The sequence below is a fragment of the Symphalangus syndactylus genome, chromosome 6, assembly GCF_028878055.3.
Source record: "Symphalangus syndactylus isolate Jambi chromosome 6, NHGRI_mSymSyn1-v2.1_pri, whole genome shotgun sequence".
Taxonomy (NCBI): Eukaryota; Metazoa; Chordata; class Mammalia; order Primates; family Hylobatidae; genus Symphalangus; species Symphalangus syndactylus.
Window position 1 is genome coordinate 9,132,335 of NC_072428.2, and position 16,103 is coordinate 9,148,437.

The 16,103-nt window shown below is 43.7% G+C and overlaps 1 protein-coding gene across 10 annotated transcripts in view; it reads left to right on the plus strand.

Annotated features, from left to right (window-relative positions):
• The window catches only part of MTCH2 (mitochondrial carrier 2), a 44,644-nt gene that overhangs the window by 13,834 nt on the left and 14,707 nt on the right, over window positions 1-16,103 (plus strand). For 6 of the 10 annotated variants that reach the window (XM_055281594.2, XM_055281593.2, XM_055281595.2 and 3 more), the window contains 8 exons: window positions 221-283; window positions 3,250-3,307; window positions 3,862-3,913; window positions 4,331-4,390; window positions 5,887-5,980; window positions 7,758-7,805; window positions 9,140-9,207; window positions 12,386-12,461. In XM_055281594.2, coding sequence (XP_055137569.1) covers window positions 221-283; window positions 3,250-3,307; window positions 3,862-3,913; window positions 4,331-4,390; window positions 5,887-5,980; window positions 7,758-7,805; window positions 9,140-9,207; window positions 12,386-12,461 — 519 coding nt within the window. The remainder of the gene's footprint in view (window positions 1-220; window positions 284-3,249; window positions 3,308-3,861; window positions 3,914-4,330; window positions 4,391-5,886; window positions 5,981-7,757; window positions 7,806-9,139; window positions 9,208-12,385; window positions 12,462-16,103) is intronic. The other 4 variants (XM_063640966.1, XM_063640967.1, XM_063640969.1 and 1 more) reach the window with 2 other exon arrangements.

Below are 16,103 nucleotides of genomic sequence, written 5' to 3' on the forward strand. Positions count from 1 at the left end.
TAAAAATACAAAAATTAGCAGGGTGTGGTGGCGAGCACCTGTAATCCCAGCTACTTGGGAAGCTGAGGCAGGAGAAGCGCTTGTACCCAGGAGGTGGAGCCTGCAGTGAGCCGAGATTGCGCCACTGCACTCTAGCCTGGGCGACAGAGCAAGACTCTGTCTCAAAAAAAAAAAAAAAAAAATCATCAAGATCTCTATTTTCTTTGATTTTGATTTCCAGGAGTTAGGACCTGGAAATGTACAGAAAGAAGTCTCATCTTCCTTTGACCACGTTATCAAGGAGGTAAGAGATGAATTACATCCTGTGCTGTTTGCCTAGATCAAACTGTGGTGTTGCGACTGTGGAATCAGAATCATCAGGCCTGTGTGTTCAGTGTCTGTTCCCAAATGAAATTAAACCTTCAAATTAAGGCTTTACTACATATATAACATTAAAAAGAGAGAGGATCAGTGCTTGCTGTTCAGAATAGATGCATTTCAAGAAAACTCATTTTGCCCACACATTCCATCTTTAGAATACTGAAAGTCTTCTAATAGTGTTGAAAACCTCAGGAATAAAAGTGTTAAAATAGGCCAGGTGTGGTGGCTCACGCCTGTAATCCCAGCACTTTGGGAGGCCAAGGCAGGAAGATCACTTGACCCCAGGAGTTAGAGACCAGCCTATGCAACATAATGAGACTTCCTCTCTACAAAAAATAGAAAAATTAGCTAGGTGTGTGGTGGCACATACCTGTAGTCCCAGGTACTCGAGAGGCTGCAGTGAGAAGATGACTTAAGCCCAGGAAGTTGAGGCTGCGGTGAGCTATGATTACGCCACCACACTCCAGCTGTGTGATAGAGCAAGACCTTGTCTTTAGAAAAAAGTCTTAAAATAGCGGCCAGGCCCTTTGTATGTTGGATAGTATCTATGCAGAAAGGCTGTTTCGACATTTTTCTGACTCTGAAATGTTCCTCATCACCCATTTCCCACCCCCATCTTCTGCCATAGGTGTTTCTGTGCCTGGCTTTCAGAACTATTATTTCATAAGTCTTCACATTGTCTTAATTGTCATTAATGAAGTCACAATTATCCAGGAAATGCAGCCGTCTAAAATACATATTCCAAAGGCTGGGCACAGTGGCTCACACCTGTAATCCCAGCACTTTGAGAGGCTGAGGCGGGCGGATCACCTGAGGTCGGGAGTTCGAGACCAGCCTGACCAACATGGAGAAACCCCGTCTCTACTAAAAATATAAAAATTAGCCAGGCATGGTGGCACACATCTGTAATCCCAGCTACTCGGGAGGCTGAGGCAGGAGAATTGCTTGAACCCAGGAGGCAGAGGCTGTGATGAGCCAAGATGGCGCCATTGCACTCCAGCCTGGGCAACTGAAGTGAGACTCCACCTCAAAAAAAAAAAATATATATATATATATATATATTCCAAAACAAATATTACTAAAGGTCTGGAAACCAGATAAATTAGCTCTATTTTCTATAAATTTTCATGAAATTAGTTTGCTTAAAAGCAGGGATACGGCCGGGCGTGGTGGCTCATGCCTGTAATCCCAACACCTTGGGAGGCTGAGGCGGGCGGATCACGAGGTCAGGAGATCGAGACCATCCTGGCTAACATGGTGAAACCCTGTCTCTACAAAAAATACAAAAAAATTAGCTGGGCATGGTGGCGGGCACCTGTAGTCCCAGCTACTTGGGAGGCTGAGGCAGGAGCATGGCATGAACCCGGGAGGCAGAGCTTGCAGTGAGCTGAGATTGCACCACTGCACTCCAGCCTGGGAGACAGCGAGACTCCGTCTCAAAAAAAAAAAAGCAGGGATACATGTATTACTATGGATACATGTATTATTGTGCAATTAGTATTTTCCTTAGTTTGCCCATCCCATGCCATAGGATCTTATGCCCTTGGAGAAGGGGTGAGGGCTGTCTGAAAACTCAGTGACTAGGCCAGGTGTGGTGGTTCACACCTATAATCCCAGCACTTTGGGAGGCTGAGGCGGGCAGATCACAAGGTCAGGCGTTCAAAACCAGCCTGGCTAACATGGGCAAAACCCCATCTCTACTAAAAATACAAAAAAAATTAACTGGGCATGGTTGTGGGTGCCTGTAATCCCAGCTACTCAGGAGGCTGAGGTGGGAGAATCACTTGAACCTGGGAGATGGAGGTTGCAGCAAGCTGAGATCGCGCCACTGCACTCCAGCCTGGGCGACAGAGCAAGAGTCCATCTCAAAAAAAAAAAAAAAAGAAAAGAAAAAAGAAAACTCAGTGACCATAACGATACTGTTTAAATGCAAAAGCCGGCCAGGCGCGGTGGCTCACGCCTGTAATCCCAGCATTTTCGGAGGCCGAGGCGGGCGGATCATGAGGTCAGGAGATCGAGACCATCCTGGCTAACACGGTGAAACCCCATCTCTACTAAAAAATACAACAACAACAAAAAAAATTAACCGGGCGTGGTGGCGGGTGCCTGTAGTCCCAGCTACTTGAGAGGCTGAGGCAGGAGAATGGCGTGAACCCGGGAGGCGGAGCTTACAGTGAACCGAGTTTGCGCCACTGCACTCCAGCCTAGGTGACAGAGCGAGGCTGTCTCAAAAAAAAAAAAAAATGCAAAAGCCAATGGTAGACCTGCTTACATTTACAATACCAGAACCTAAATGCAAAAATTATAATTTAATTTTCTTTATTACTTCCTTACAGAGTCCTAGAGTAGAAAGATAAACTAGGAAAAACACAGCAGCTCTAAGTTACTGCACAATTACTGGGTTGTAGTCACAAAACAAAATTGTTCTCTTCTCCCAAAAATGTGAGTAGAGACTTAAATGGAGCCTGTCATTTATCTAGAATGATATCAGACTCTCCAAAATCACTTACCAATAAGACAGCAACTTAATAATCTCAATAAAGGCCTCCTATTTTTTATTTCAGCTTAATGACTGTTTGTTGGTGACCTTTCCTGCTTCTTTATTTTTTTCTCTTACCTGTAAAATTGAGAAAACAACAGAAGCCTGCTTTGCAGAGAAATTTTGCGAAGTAACTATAATAGAACATTGAAACCCATGAGTGAGAAGTATAATAAAATGACAATGAATGAGATCTTTCACATCCCATTCAAACTCTTCTGGACTCCAGGGCAGGAGGGCTGTGCCATTCACTGTCTTATCCTATACCACGATATCCACCCACATTCCTTCTCACAGGCATTTGAGTGTCATTTATTTAGATTTCAGAAGTGTGTGTTGATTGTTTCTAGACAACTCGAGAGATGATCGCTCGTTCTGCTGCTACCCTCATCACACATCCCTTCCATGGTATGTTTGCAGTTGACAACTGACTTTTCTTTTATCACCTGATCTCTCCTGACCACTTAGATAGGTTGACATGGGAATTGACTAAAATGCCATGCCTGCATGTTTTTGTTTGCTTGCTTGTTTTGGCTTTTATCCAATTTATCCAGATAGCAAAATGTCTTTCGGTGGAAAATCTCTTTTTTTCCAGGGCTATCACAATCTAAACATAATTTTTTTTGTTTTTTTGTTTTTTGAGACGGAGTTTCGCTCTTGTTGCCCAGGCTGGAGCGCAGTGGCGCAATCTCAGCTCACTGCAACCTCAGCCTTCTGGGTTCAAGCAGTACTCCTGTCTCAACCTCCTAAGGAGCTGGGATTACAGGTGCATGTCACCACGCCTGGATAATTTTTCTATTTTTATTAGAGATGGGATTTCATCATATTGGTCAGGCTAGTCTTGAACTCCTGACCTCAGGTGATCCGCCCACCTTGGCCTCCCAAAGTGCTGGGATTACAGGCGTGAGCCACTGCACCTGGCCTTAACACAGCTGTAAACATCTTTTCTGTATATTCCACAGTGATCACTCTGAGATCTATGGTACAGTTCATTGGCAGAGAATCCAAGTACTGGTAAGTGTTTTTGTTTTCACATACTCGAGATCTTTTGAAGCCAAAGTACTAGAATAATACTACTTTGTATTTTTATGATACCTTACAGTTTGTAGAACAAATTCGTATCTGATGTCATTTGATCTGCACAAAAAAACAATAAAATAGGAGAAAATATACCCCGGCAGGATTAGTAGCTTCCCTAGGATTTCAGAATAAGTTGCAGAGCCCCTGACTCCATGTGACTATACCCCTAGGTAGTTACTATCTTCACTTCTGTCTCCAAATTTAGCTATCTTTGCAGAGTGAGAGAGTGCTAGAAAAGTGTGAGGGAAGGAGTCGTAGATTTGACCTTGTCCAGTGTGATAATTTAAATTATTTTGTTTATAGCTCCAAAAGAATCTTAATATATTTTACCTTTTCTTCTTGTGTGCATAGTGGACTTTGCGATTCCATAATAACCATCTATCGGGAAGAGGGCATTCTGGGATTTTTCGCGTGAGTAAATGTTGATTAGTGTGTAATTTTTGCATGAGTGGGAAACGTTTTCTGAAAATAAGGACAGTGAATCTTTGTTTGATCCTTGGGGAAAATGTACTCCCTGGGCTTACCTCACGTTACATTCTATTTAGGCCCCTTATTTTTTTTTCTTTTTTCTCTGCAGAAAGGCATATTTAGGCCCCATATGACTAGAATTATCTTGTAAAGATCCCAAACCTTTACTTCTAGATACTTAAAACATTTGAGGCAGGGCGTGGTGGCTCACGCCTGTAATCCCAGCACTTTGAGAGGCCAAGGCAGTTGGATCACCTGAGGTCAGGAGTTCAAGACCAGCCTGGCTAACGTGGTAAAACCCCGTCTCTAGGTGTGGTGGTGTGTGCCTGTAATCCCAGCTACTCGGGAGGCTGAGACAGGAGAATTGCTTGAACCCGGGAGGTGGAAGTTGCGGTGAGCTGAGATTGCGCCACTGTACTCCAGCCCGGGTGACAGAGTGAAACTCTGTCTCAAAAAAAATAAATAAATAAATAAGGAATTTGTTTTTTTAACAAAAGACTTAATTCCAAGTTTCTACCCTTATAGTAAATTCCCAATTCTATATAGATAATAAAATGAGAAAAATTAAATGTTGAAAAATGGGGAAATCATCTTAACTTGTATTTTCCTTACCCTAAAAGAGTAAGTTTTTGCAAGGCTTGAATTTACTTTGGAAGAACTTAGACTACTACCCTCATTCGTCTGTGAAGAAAAATTTTGCATCATTACCTAAATGTTTTTTTGTTTTTGTTTTTAATTTTCAGAGTATCTCCCCATATGGATTTTGAATATCATAAATACCCTGTGAGATAGGCAGGACAGCTGTAATTAGTATCACTTTAGAGATTAAAAAACATTGATGCTCTGAGAGTTTCATCTGCTGCCTGTCACATCACTGCTGAGTGCTGGAGCTGGCATTTGAAGCTGGTCTTCAATCTGTGAGGAAATGCTCTTCCCGCTATTCCATGCTGCCTCACCTAGGTCACCCAGACCCTAGAAATGTGGTTTTTGATGCCTCTCATCTGTATCTGTACTTGGGACCATTCTTGCTTTGTAATTTTTCTCGTCTTTTGCTCTGCCAAATATGAATATCAGATAGCTTAGCAAAATCATTTTTTTAAGCTAGTCAAAGCAAAACAATATTTAAGTCTCTTCTGCAAAGCACCTCGCAACTCTTTGGCCTCCCTGCTTACAGTTATAAATAGTAAGGTGAGCCACTGAGGGTATAGCCGACCTGCGTTTTAAATATAGGAACAAAAGTCACTGGAGATCAGCTTCAAGTACAGCTGTGTTAACAAGAATGAACTAGGTATGCAGGCTGGATTCTGGTGTTTGATGTCTTTTTCACTGCCCTAGAACGTTTTGTGACCTCTAATTATTTAAGAAGCATTTGTACTGAAGAGCCTGTCGTTTTACTGATCACATTTTTTGGTTCTTATTTTTATTGTTTCTTCATGTAGGGGTCTTGTTCCTCGCCTTCTAGGTGACATCCTTTCTTTGTGGCTGTGTAACTCACTGGCCTACCTCGTCAATACCTATGCACTGGACAGTGGGGTAGGTTGTGACCTTCCTGAGATGTGCTCGCCTTGGCTTTAATCTGGCAGCTAGATTAGCTTTTAAAGTAAGATGGGCCGGGCATGGTGGCTCACGCCTGTAATCCCAGCACTTTGGGAGGCCGATGCGGGCGGATCACCTGAGGTCAGAGGAGTTTGTGACCAGCCTGGCCAACATGGTGAAACCTCGTCTCTACTAAAAATATAGAAAAAATTAGCTGGGCGTGGTGGTGTGTGCCTGTAGTCCAGCTACTTGGGAGGCTGAGGCAGGAGAATCGCTTGAACCCAGGAGGCAGAGGTTGCAGTGAGCCAAGATCGTGCCACTGCATTCCAGCCTGGTGACAGAGGGAGACTCCATTTCAAAAAATAAATAAATAAACAAGATGACAGTTTGCTACATGCCAGACTGAACAATTATATAGCTAAAAATTATCAAATTTTCAAATGCTAATGAAATTACCCATACTGTTTACTGTAGAATGATACACGTTAAAAGTCCCTAAGATGTGACAGAGTATACCCAAGAGACTTAGCCCTGTGTTAGTTCAGGGCTTTAAAGAGATCACTTCTTTATTGATACTTAACTTGAGAGAACCTGGGAAAGCAGGACATCTTTATGGTATATCGGGGGCTTTTCATCTAATCTGGACTTAAGGGGGTGCCTGTATTGGGCTTTCTAGAAACCTCAGCCTTTTGAGAATCAGTCTTATCTAGAAGTTGTCTTTCCTCTCTCAGCAGTTGTGGGGCCTCTTGTATATCGGCAGCTCCATAGCATGATGATAAATGGAACACATCACAGGGTATATGACTAAGTCCATGTTGTAAACCTCTTGAGTATAGAGAGGGATTTTCTTCCACGCATCTGGTAGAAAGCTAGCTGTGTACAACAAAGGTAGTGAATTGTGCCTTAGATATACTATAAATGTGGTTTTCCAGGGACTCTATTTCTAGGACATGTGAAAAGGTTATCAATCTCATTTTCTTTTGTATTTGAAATCCTTTTACATTTGTTCCTAAAGCATTTTAGTATAATATGAATTTGTCTGTTAATATTGAATCAGGTTGATCATTTTGACCACTGCCTTATTATTCTAATAATCAGTGTTTTATGGTTTTGTCCTCAAAATTAGTTTTAGACAGGTGTGGTGGCTCATGCTGTAATCCCAACACTCTGGGACGCTGAGGTGTGGGGGTCACTTGAGCCCAGGAGGTCAAGGTTGTGAGATCACAGCTTACTGCACCTCCAGCCTGGGCAACGACAGAGATCAAGTCCTGTCTCAAAAAAAAAAAATTAATTTTCAAGCTGTCAAACTGATAATTTATAGGTAGACTATATTGACATGGAGAACAAGGCACAGTAGCTCCAGCCTATGATTCCAGTGACTCAGGAGGCTTAGGTGAGAGGTGTGCCTGAAGCCAGGAGTTTGAAACCAGCCTAGGCAACACAGCAAGACACCGTCTCTTAGCTGGGCATAGTGGCTTACGCCTATAATCTCAGCACTTTGAGAGGTCAAGGTGGGAGGATCTCTTGAGCCCAGGAGTTTGAGACCAGCCTGGGCAAACATAGGGAGACCCCATCTCAAAAAAAAGACACCATTTCTTAAAAGATATTTTGAAATTAGCTGGGCATGGTGATGTGTGCTTCAGGAGGTCACTGCACTTCAGCCTGGGTGACAGAGCGAGACACTGTCTGAAAGAAAAAAAGAAAAGGAAAAAAGAATATATTGATGTGTTGTAGTGTTGTAGGCAATTAATTTAAAGCTCTTTTCCTGTTTTAGGTTTCTACCATGAATGAAATGAAGAGTTATTCTCAAGCTGTCACAGGAGTGAGTTTTTTTAAATCCTTTTAACCTTCTAGGAATAGTTGTGTTTTGTTTTGTTTTCCTTTTAAATCTGGCTTGTGTCATCACTGCTTTAAGATAACCAGATGTCTCACTGGGACATCTCCCTCAAATTTGTTATATTTGTCAAAGGTAAGAATAACTCAGTTTTCGGCCAAGCGCCGTGGCTCATGCCTGTAATCCTAGCACTTTGGGAGGGTGAGGTGGGCGGATCACCTGAGGTCAGGAGTTTGAGACCAGCCTGGCCAACGTGATGAATCCCCGTCTCTACTAAAAATACTAAAATTAGCCGAGTGTGGTGGTGCATGGCTATAATCCCAGCTACTCGGGAGGCTGAGGCAGGAGAATCACTGGAATCTGGGAGACGGAGGCTGCAGTGAGCTGAGATCAAGCCACTGCACTTCAGCCTGGGTGACAGAGCAAGACTCCATCTCAAAAAAAAAGAATAACTCAGTTTTCAGTGGAACCACAGACTCACATGTGAAAATTAAGAGAGTAAGGGAGAGCCACTGCCTCACATCCTGCATGGTTTGGTACTGCTCAGCTTTCATAGAGGGTGTGCCTTTCCTCCTAAATAATATTGTTCAGGCCAGACATGGTGGCTCACACCTGTAAACCCAGCACTTCGGGAGGCCAAGGAAGGAGGATCACTTGAGGCCAAGAGTTTGAGACCAGCCTGGGCAACTGAGCAAGACCCCATTTCTACAAAAGTGAAAAAAAAAAAAAAAGCCGGGGTGGACGCAGTGGCTCACTCCTGTAATCCCAGCACTTTGGGAGGCTGAGGTTGGGAGTTCGACATCAGCCTGGCCAATTTGGAGAAATCTCGTCTCTACTAAAACTACAAAATTAGCTGGGCATGGTGGTGCATGCCTGTAATCCCAGCTACTTGGGAGGCTGAGGCAGGAGAATCGCTTGAACCCCAGGAGGCGGAGGTTGCAGGAGAATCACTTGAACCCAGGAGGCGGAGGTTGCAGCGAGCCAATATCACACCATTGCACTCCAGCGTGGGCAACAAGAGTGAAACTCCGTCTCAAAAAAAAAAAAAAGTAGCTGGGCATGGTGGTGTGCGCCTATAGTCCCAGCTACTCAGGATCAGCGAATTCTTCTGGCCTTTTGTTAAAATGTTGGATGCAGTGGTGTGTTAAGAGGAAGAAGCATCTCTAGGCTCAAAACTGTAACTGTTGTCTTTCCAGGGTACCGAGAAAGCGAGACAAGTGTTAGAGTGTCTCACTGCAGTGGCACTAGGCCTTTAAGGTAAAGGAAAGGAGAATAAAGACTAGGAATGATCTAATAACAGCTGCCTTGTTTCCATTTTACAGTTTTTTGCGAGTATGTTGACCTACCCCTTTGTGCTTGTCTCCAATCTTATGGCTGTCAACAACTGTGGGTAAGCACTTTGTATTTCCTATTCTAGTAGGTGGTTGGCTGTATGCTGACAGGCGGAGCAGCCTTGTAGAAATTTAGGAAAGATGAATGATCAGTGTCAATCTCTGATTGGTATTTTTAAAAAAAGGGGGGGAAGAAAAGTATAATTGATACCATTAGAAGATTCCTAAATTTTTCCTCTGTATGCCCTATGCAGCAGCAGCCTCAATTTGTATTTATTAATTATTATTATTTTTGGTTTTTTTTTTTTTTTTTTGAGACGGAGTCTTGCTGTGTTGCCCAGGCTGGAGTGCAGTAGCACGATCTCAGCTCACTGTGACCTCCACCTCCTGGGTTCAAGTGATTGTCCTGCCTCAGCCTCCCGAGTAGCTGGGATTACAGGCATGCGCCACCATGCCCGGCTACTATTTTTGTATTTTTGGTAGAGACAGGGTTTCACCATGTTGGCCAGGCTGGTCTCGAACTCCTGACCTCAAGTGATCCACCCGCCTCAGCCTCCCAAAGTGCTGGGATTACAGGCGTGAGCCACCATGCCAGGCCAATTACTATTATTATTTTTAGTTTTTTTTTTTTTTGACAGAATCTCACTCTGTCACCCAGCCTGGAGTGCAGTGGTGCAGTCTCGCTCCATTGCAACATAACACCTCCTGGATTCAAGCAGTTCTCATGCCTCAGCTTCCCAAGAAGTTGTGATTACAGGCATGTGCCACCATGCTGGGCTAATTTTTGCATTTTTAGTAGAGATGGGGTCTCGCTATGTTGGCCAGACTGGTCCCGAACTCCTGACCTCAGGTCATCTGCCTACCTCGGACCTCCAAAGTGCTGGAATTACAGGCGTGAGCCACTGCACCTGGCCTGTTTTTATTTATTTTTAATTTTTTTAGAGATAGGGCTGCAATGTGGTGGTGAAGTCCTAGCTCACTGCAGCCTCAAACTCCTGAGTTCAAGTGATCCTCCCATCTCAGCTTCCCAAGTAGTTGGGAGTACATGTGCATGCCACCATGCCTGGCTAATTATTTTTTGTGAAGACACAGGGTCTCACTTTGTTGTCCAGGCTGTTCTTAAATTTCTAGGCTCAAGTGATTCTCTTTCCTCAGCCTCTTAAAGTGCTGGGATTACAGGGGTGAGCCACCATGCCCAGCCAACATATTGTTATTTTAAATCTTTATCTTTTCTATGAAAGTGACAAAAGGTGTATCAGGGATTAAATGACAACCCATACCTGTTTTTCCTAGGGGCTTTATGGAGAAAGTGAGTTTTAAAGAACCAGAATTAGGATATTTAGTCTATGGAAAGTTTGATGACCTTTTCTCTGTATTGGTTAGAAGGGCAGGTGTTGGTATAGTGGTAGACTCCATTGATTTCCAAATTCTAGATGCCAAGTGACTCTACTGAGTTGGGCAAAATTTTGCCTTTTTTTTTTTTTTTTTTTGAGATGGAGTCTCACTCTCTTGCCCAGGCTGTAGTGCAGTGGTGCAATCTCGACTCACTGCAACCTCCACCTCCCAGGTTCAAGCGATTCTCCTGCCTCAGCCTCCTGAGTAGCTGGGATTACAGGCGCCCACCAGCATGCCTGGCTAATTTTTTGTATTTTGTTGTTGTTGTTATTGTTGAGACAGAGTCTTGCTCTGTTGCTCAGGCTGGAGTGTGGTAGCACGATCTTGGCTCACTGCATCCTCCACCTCCTGGGTTCAAGCACTTCTCCTGCCTCAGCCTCCAGAGTAGCTGGGATTATAGGCACTTGCCACTACCCCCGGCTAATTTCTGTATTTCTTTTTTTTTTTTTTTTTTTTTGAGACAGAGTCTTGCTCTGTCACCCAGGCTGGAGTGCAGTGGCGCAGGCTCGGCTTACTGCAAGCTCCGCCTCCCAGGTTCACGCCATTCTCCTGCCTCAGCCTCTCCGAGTAGCTGGGACTACAGGCGCCTGCCACCACGCCCAGCTAATTTTTTGTATTTTTAGTAGAGACGGGGTTTCACTGTGGTCTTGATCTCCTGACCTTGTGATCCACCCGCCTCGGCCTCCCAAAGTGCTGGGATTACAAGCGTGAGCCACCGCGCCCAGCTAATTTCTGTATTTCTGGTAAAGACGGGGTTTCTCCATGTTGGCCAGGCTGGTCTCGAACTCCTGACCTCAGGTGGTCCGCCCTCCTCTACCTCCTAAAGTTCTGAGATTACAGGCGTGAGCCACTGCACCTGGCCTTGCCTTTTTTATTTAATTCAAAATTATTTTCCCATATGGTACCTGACATATCATTAAACATGTTATTTTTTTCAAATAAGATCAGATAGCTACGTGGAGTTGTGAACATTTTACATTGTTTGTTTTCTGGTTTTGTTTGTTTCATGTGACTCCTGGCAAGCTGTGATGTTTTCTGATATGTAGAGCAACTGCCATTTTTTAGCACAGTGTAAACTTGAAGGATGAATTAAATGTATTGTTATTACTTACAGTTTTTTCAAGATGAAGTGATTATACCTGAGTAGGAACATATATATCTACTGTTTATATCTGTTTTCATGTTTCGTTTCTTTGTGAACACCAGTTCGTTTTTAAATCCCCTTACCCTGCTCTTTTCTTTTTTTTTTGAAACTGGTTCTTACTCTGTCACCCAGGCTGGAGTGCAGTCGTGCGATCTTGGCTTACTGCAACTTCTGCCTCCTGGGTTGAAGCAATTCACATGCCTTAGCCTCCCGAGTAGCCGGGATTACAGGCATGCGCCACCATGCCAGCTCATGTTTTTGTATTTTCATTAGACACAGGGTTTCACCATGTTGGTCAGGCTGGTCTTGAACTCCTGACCTCAAATGATCCACCTGCCTCGGCCTCCCAAAGTGCTGGAATTACAGGTGTGAGCCACCATGCCCGGCCACCTTTCCCTGCTCTTTAATCATGTAAATGCTGTGTTCTAGAGTTTCATTTGTCCACAAATGAAAAGTCTAAATGTTTTAGAAATTAAGGTTGAAGTTTATTTATTTATTTGAAACCTAAATATAGAGGAGGAATTCTCTTTTGGAAGCTTGATCTTTCCCCTGCTCCAATATGATTTGTTTCATTGAACTAAAATGTTCTCTCAGGGAATCTTCTATGCAGCAGAATATTTTGACAAGGTTTATCAACGTCTCAGGAGAATGTTTGGTTAATCTTAACATGAATAGCTCCATGTTTTTTTCTATTTTAGTCTTGCTGGTGGATGCCCTCCTTTCTCCCCAATATATACGTCTTGGATAGATTGTTGGTGCATGCTACAAAAAGAGGTATTTCTTTTTCTCTGTCTCTCTCATTTTATTTTGTTTTATTTTTATTTGTTTGTTTTCTTAAATATTGTCTCTGGAATCCCAAGTTAACTCTTGTAGCTCACTTTAGCTAGAGTTAGTCTGCCAGTTAATGTACACTTTACAATGTTCTGTGTTTTCACTTTGGCATAATAGTAAAATGTGATGTTTAGAAATCATGAGCAGGAGTAATGAGGAAGAGAGAATCCCTGGATGAGACCCCGAAGCCATTTGAGTGCCCACATTCAACTTACAAATGCGATCCCGGTAGATTCTTATCCTGGTAAAGTGATGGCCTCGATTTTAGACTCTTTGTTCCCCAAACTCACCTTTCAAACCACTTATTTGTCACAGTGGTATTGACAGAGCTGGTCTCATACTTCTAGAGTCTTGTTAGTGGATGATTTTGCCTAGATACCAATTTAAGGTTTGTTATTACTATGAGGTGTATCATCTGCAACAACAAATTATTTATTATCTAGGCAAAGCTTTACTGGAAAATAAAATAATGGGCTGGGTGCAGTGGCTCACACTTATAATTCTAGCACTTCGAGAGGCCTAGGTGGGCAAATTGCTTGAGCCTAGGAGTTTGAGACCAGTTGAGGCAACATGATGAGACCTCATCGCTACAGAAAATACAAAAACTTAGCCAGGCATAGCACCTGTAGTCCCAGCTACCCAGGAGGGTAAGGTGGGAGGATCACCTGAGCCCAGGAGGTCAAGGCTGCAGTAAGCCAAGATGGCACCACTGCACTTCAGCCTGGGTGACAGAGTGAGACCCTGTATCCAAAAAAGGAAAATAAAATAACGGCTAGGTATGTTGGCTCACGCCTATAGTTCCAGTTACTCAGGAGGCTGAGCCAGGAGGATCACGAGTCCAGGAGTTTGAGGCCAGCCTGGACAACACAGCCAGACGCGTCTCTTAACAAAAAACTACAGGCCAGGTGCAGTGGCTCACAGCTGTAATCCCAGCACTTTGGGAGGCCAAGGTGGGCAGATCACTTGAGGTCAGGAGTTTGAGACCAGCCTGGGCAACACAGTGAAACCCCATCTCTACTAAAATACAAAAGAAATTAGCCGGGTGTGGCAGCGTGTGCCTGTAGTCCCAGCTACTGGGGAGGCTGAGGCAAGAGAATTGCTTTAACCCAGGAGGTGGAGGTTGCAGTGAGCCGCGATTGTGCCACTGCACTCTAGCCTGGGTGACAGAGCGAGACTCCATCTCAAAAAAAAAAAAGACAATAACAACAACAAATGGATTGGCTGTGGGCTAAATTTAGCACAGGATCACTTAAAATGATTATCAGTTTAAAGCTGTTTTTGAAGGGGGGTCCACTTCTTAAAGGGCTGCAGAAGAAAGTGTATAAAGAAGCCCTTTGTTGCATGATTTTATAGCACTAGTGATATATAAGAGAAAGGCCTTTGAAGTCTGAGTGAAAAGGCCTGAGTGTCGTTTGTAGTGGCTCTTGCTTAGTGTGCCCACAAAGCCCCTCTGTGCATCCAAGCTGGAATACTTGAATGATTTCAGTACAGACCTACTGTGAACATTGTGCGTTTCATTCTGAGTTTTACTCTCTATTGTACAGTGTGGTCCCTGTTTAAATGGAAAAAATGGCCTTTCCTTCCTTCCTTTTCTGACTAACACTCTGTTATAGGAAGAAAGCAGACAGAATGGATTACGGCGTCAAACACACTTAAAGTAGGAACAATTGTTCCCGTAGGTGCTTATGACAACAGCAAATCTTGATTGGGCATTTACTGTATACCAGATATCATGCTGAGAGCTTTTCTTACATCAGCTCATGTAACCCTCAAAACAGCTGTGTGAGAATAGGTGTCATTCTTAATCACCCATTTCACATATGAAGAAACTGGGGCTTAGAGCAGTTTAGTGCCAATTACGTAATGCAAGGTCACATGGCCTATATTTGGGAAGGCTCAGATTTATACTCCAGAGTGTACTCAGTTGCACTCAGAACATTATTACTTTATTTTTATTTACTTATTTGGTTTTTTATTTTTTAGAGACAAGCTCTGTCGCCCAGGCTGGTGTGCAGTGGTGGTATCGTGACTCACTGTAGCCTCAAACTCCTGGGGTAAAGCAATCCTCCTACCTCAGCCTCCCAAGTAGCTAGGACTACAGGCATGCTGCCACCATGTCCTGTTAATTTTTTTGTTTTGTTTTGTTTTTGAGACAGGGTCTCGCTCTGTCACCCAGGCTAGAGTGCAGTGGCATGGTATTGGCTCACTGCACCCTCTGCCTCCCGGCTGAAGTCTCTGACTCAAGTGATCTTCCCACCTCAGCATCCCAAGTAGCTTGGACTACAGGCACATACTGCTAAGCCCAGCTCATTTTTTTTTTTTTTTAATTTATTATTATTATACTTTAAGTTTTAGGGTACATGTGCACAACGTGCAGGTTTGTTACATATGTATACATGTGCCATGTTGGTGTGCTGCACCCATTAACTCATCATTTAGCATTAGGTATATCTCCTAATGCTATCCCTCCCCCCTCCCCCGTTTTTTGTTTGTTTTTTTGTGGTTTTGTTTGTTTGTTTTTGTTTTCTTTTTTTGAGACAGAGGCTTGCTCTGTCATCCAGGCTGGAGTGCAATGGCACGATCTTGGCTCACTGCAACCTTCACCTCCCAGGTTCAAGCAATTCCCCTGCCTCAGCCTCCTGAGTAGCTGGGATTACAGGTGCCCGCCACTACGCCCGGCAAAATTTTTGTATTTTTAGTAGAGACGGGGTTTCACCATGTTAGGCTGGTCTCGAACTCCTGACCTCAGGTGATCTGCCTGCCTCAGCCTCCCAAAGTGCTCAGATTACAGGCGTGAGCCACCATGCCTGGACAATTTTTTGTATTTTTTTGTAGCAACGGGGTTTTGCCATGCTGTGCAGGTTGGTCTCAAATTCCTGAGCTCAAGTGATCCTCCTGCCTTGGTCTCTTAAAGTGCTAGGATTACTGGTGTGAGCCATTGCACCCGGCCTTTAATTTTTTAATTTCTTGTAGAGATAGGGTCTTGCCATGTTGTCCAGGTTGTTATTACTTTGATTATAAGATTTTATAAGTAGTCCTTAGAAACGTGATTTCATTTCATTAAGAAATACATAGGCCGGGTACGGTGGATCACACCTGTAATCTCAGCACTTTTGGGAGGCCAAGTTGGGTGGATCACTTGAGGTCAGGAGTTCGAGACCAGCCTGGCCAATATGGTGAAACCCTACCTCCACTAAAAGTACAAAAATTAGCCAGGCACGGTGGTGCGTTCCTGTCCCAGCTACTTAGGAGGCTGAGGCAGGAGAATCGCTTGAACCTGGGAGGCAGAGGTTGCAGTGAGCCGAGATTGCACCACTGCACTACAGCCTGGGCAACAGAGCGAGACTCCATCTCAAAAAAGAAAAAGAAATAAATGAAAGCTAGCACTTACTGAATGTTAGGCACTATTCTACATGACTCATTTGCTAAGCCAGCTGGAAAGTGGCAAAGCCAGAATCCAACCTGGGCATTCTGTCTGCCTAGAGTAAGAACGTATTAAGGAGAAATTGTAGTTAGTTCATAGTAGCTCAGCCTTTCAGAGAATACAAATCCTTGTTCTGTAGTGATAGTCCCAGTTTTGTCGTA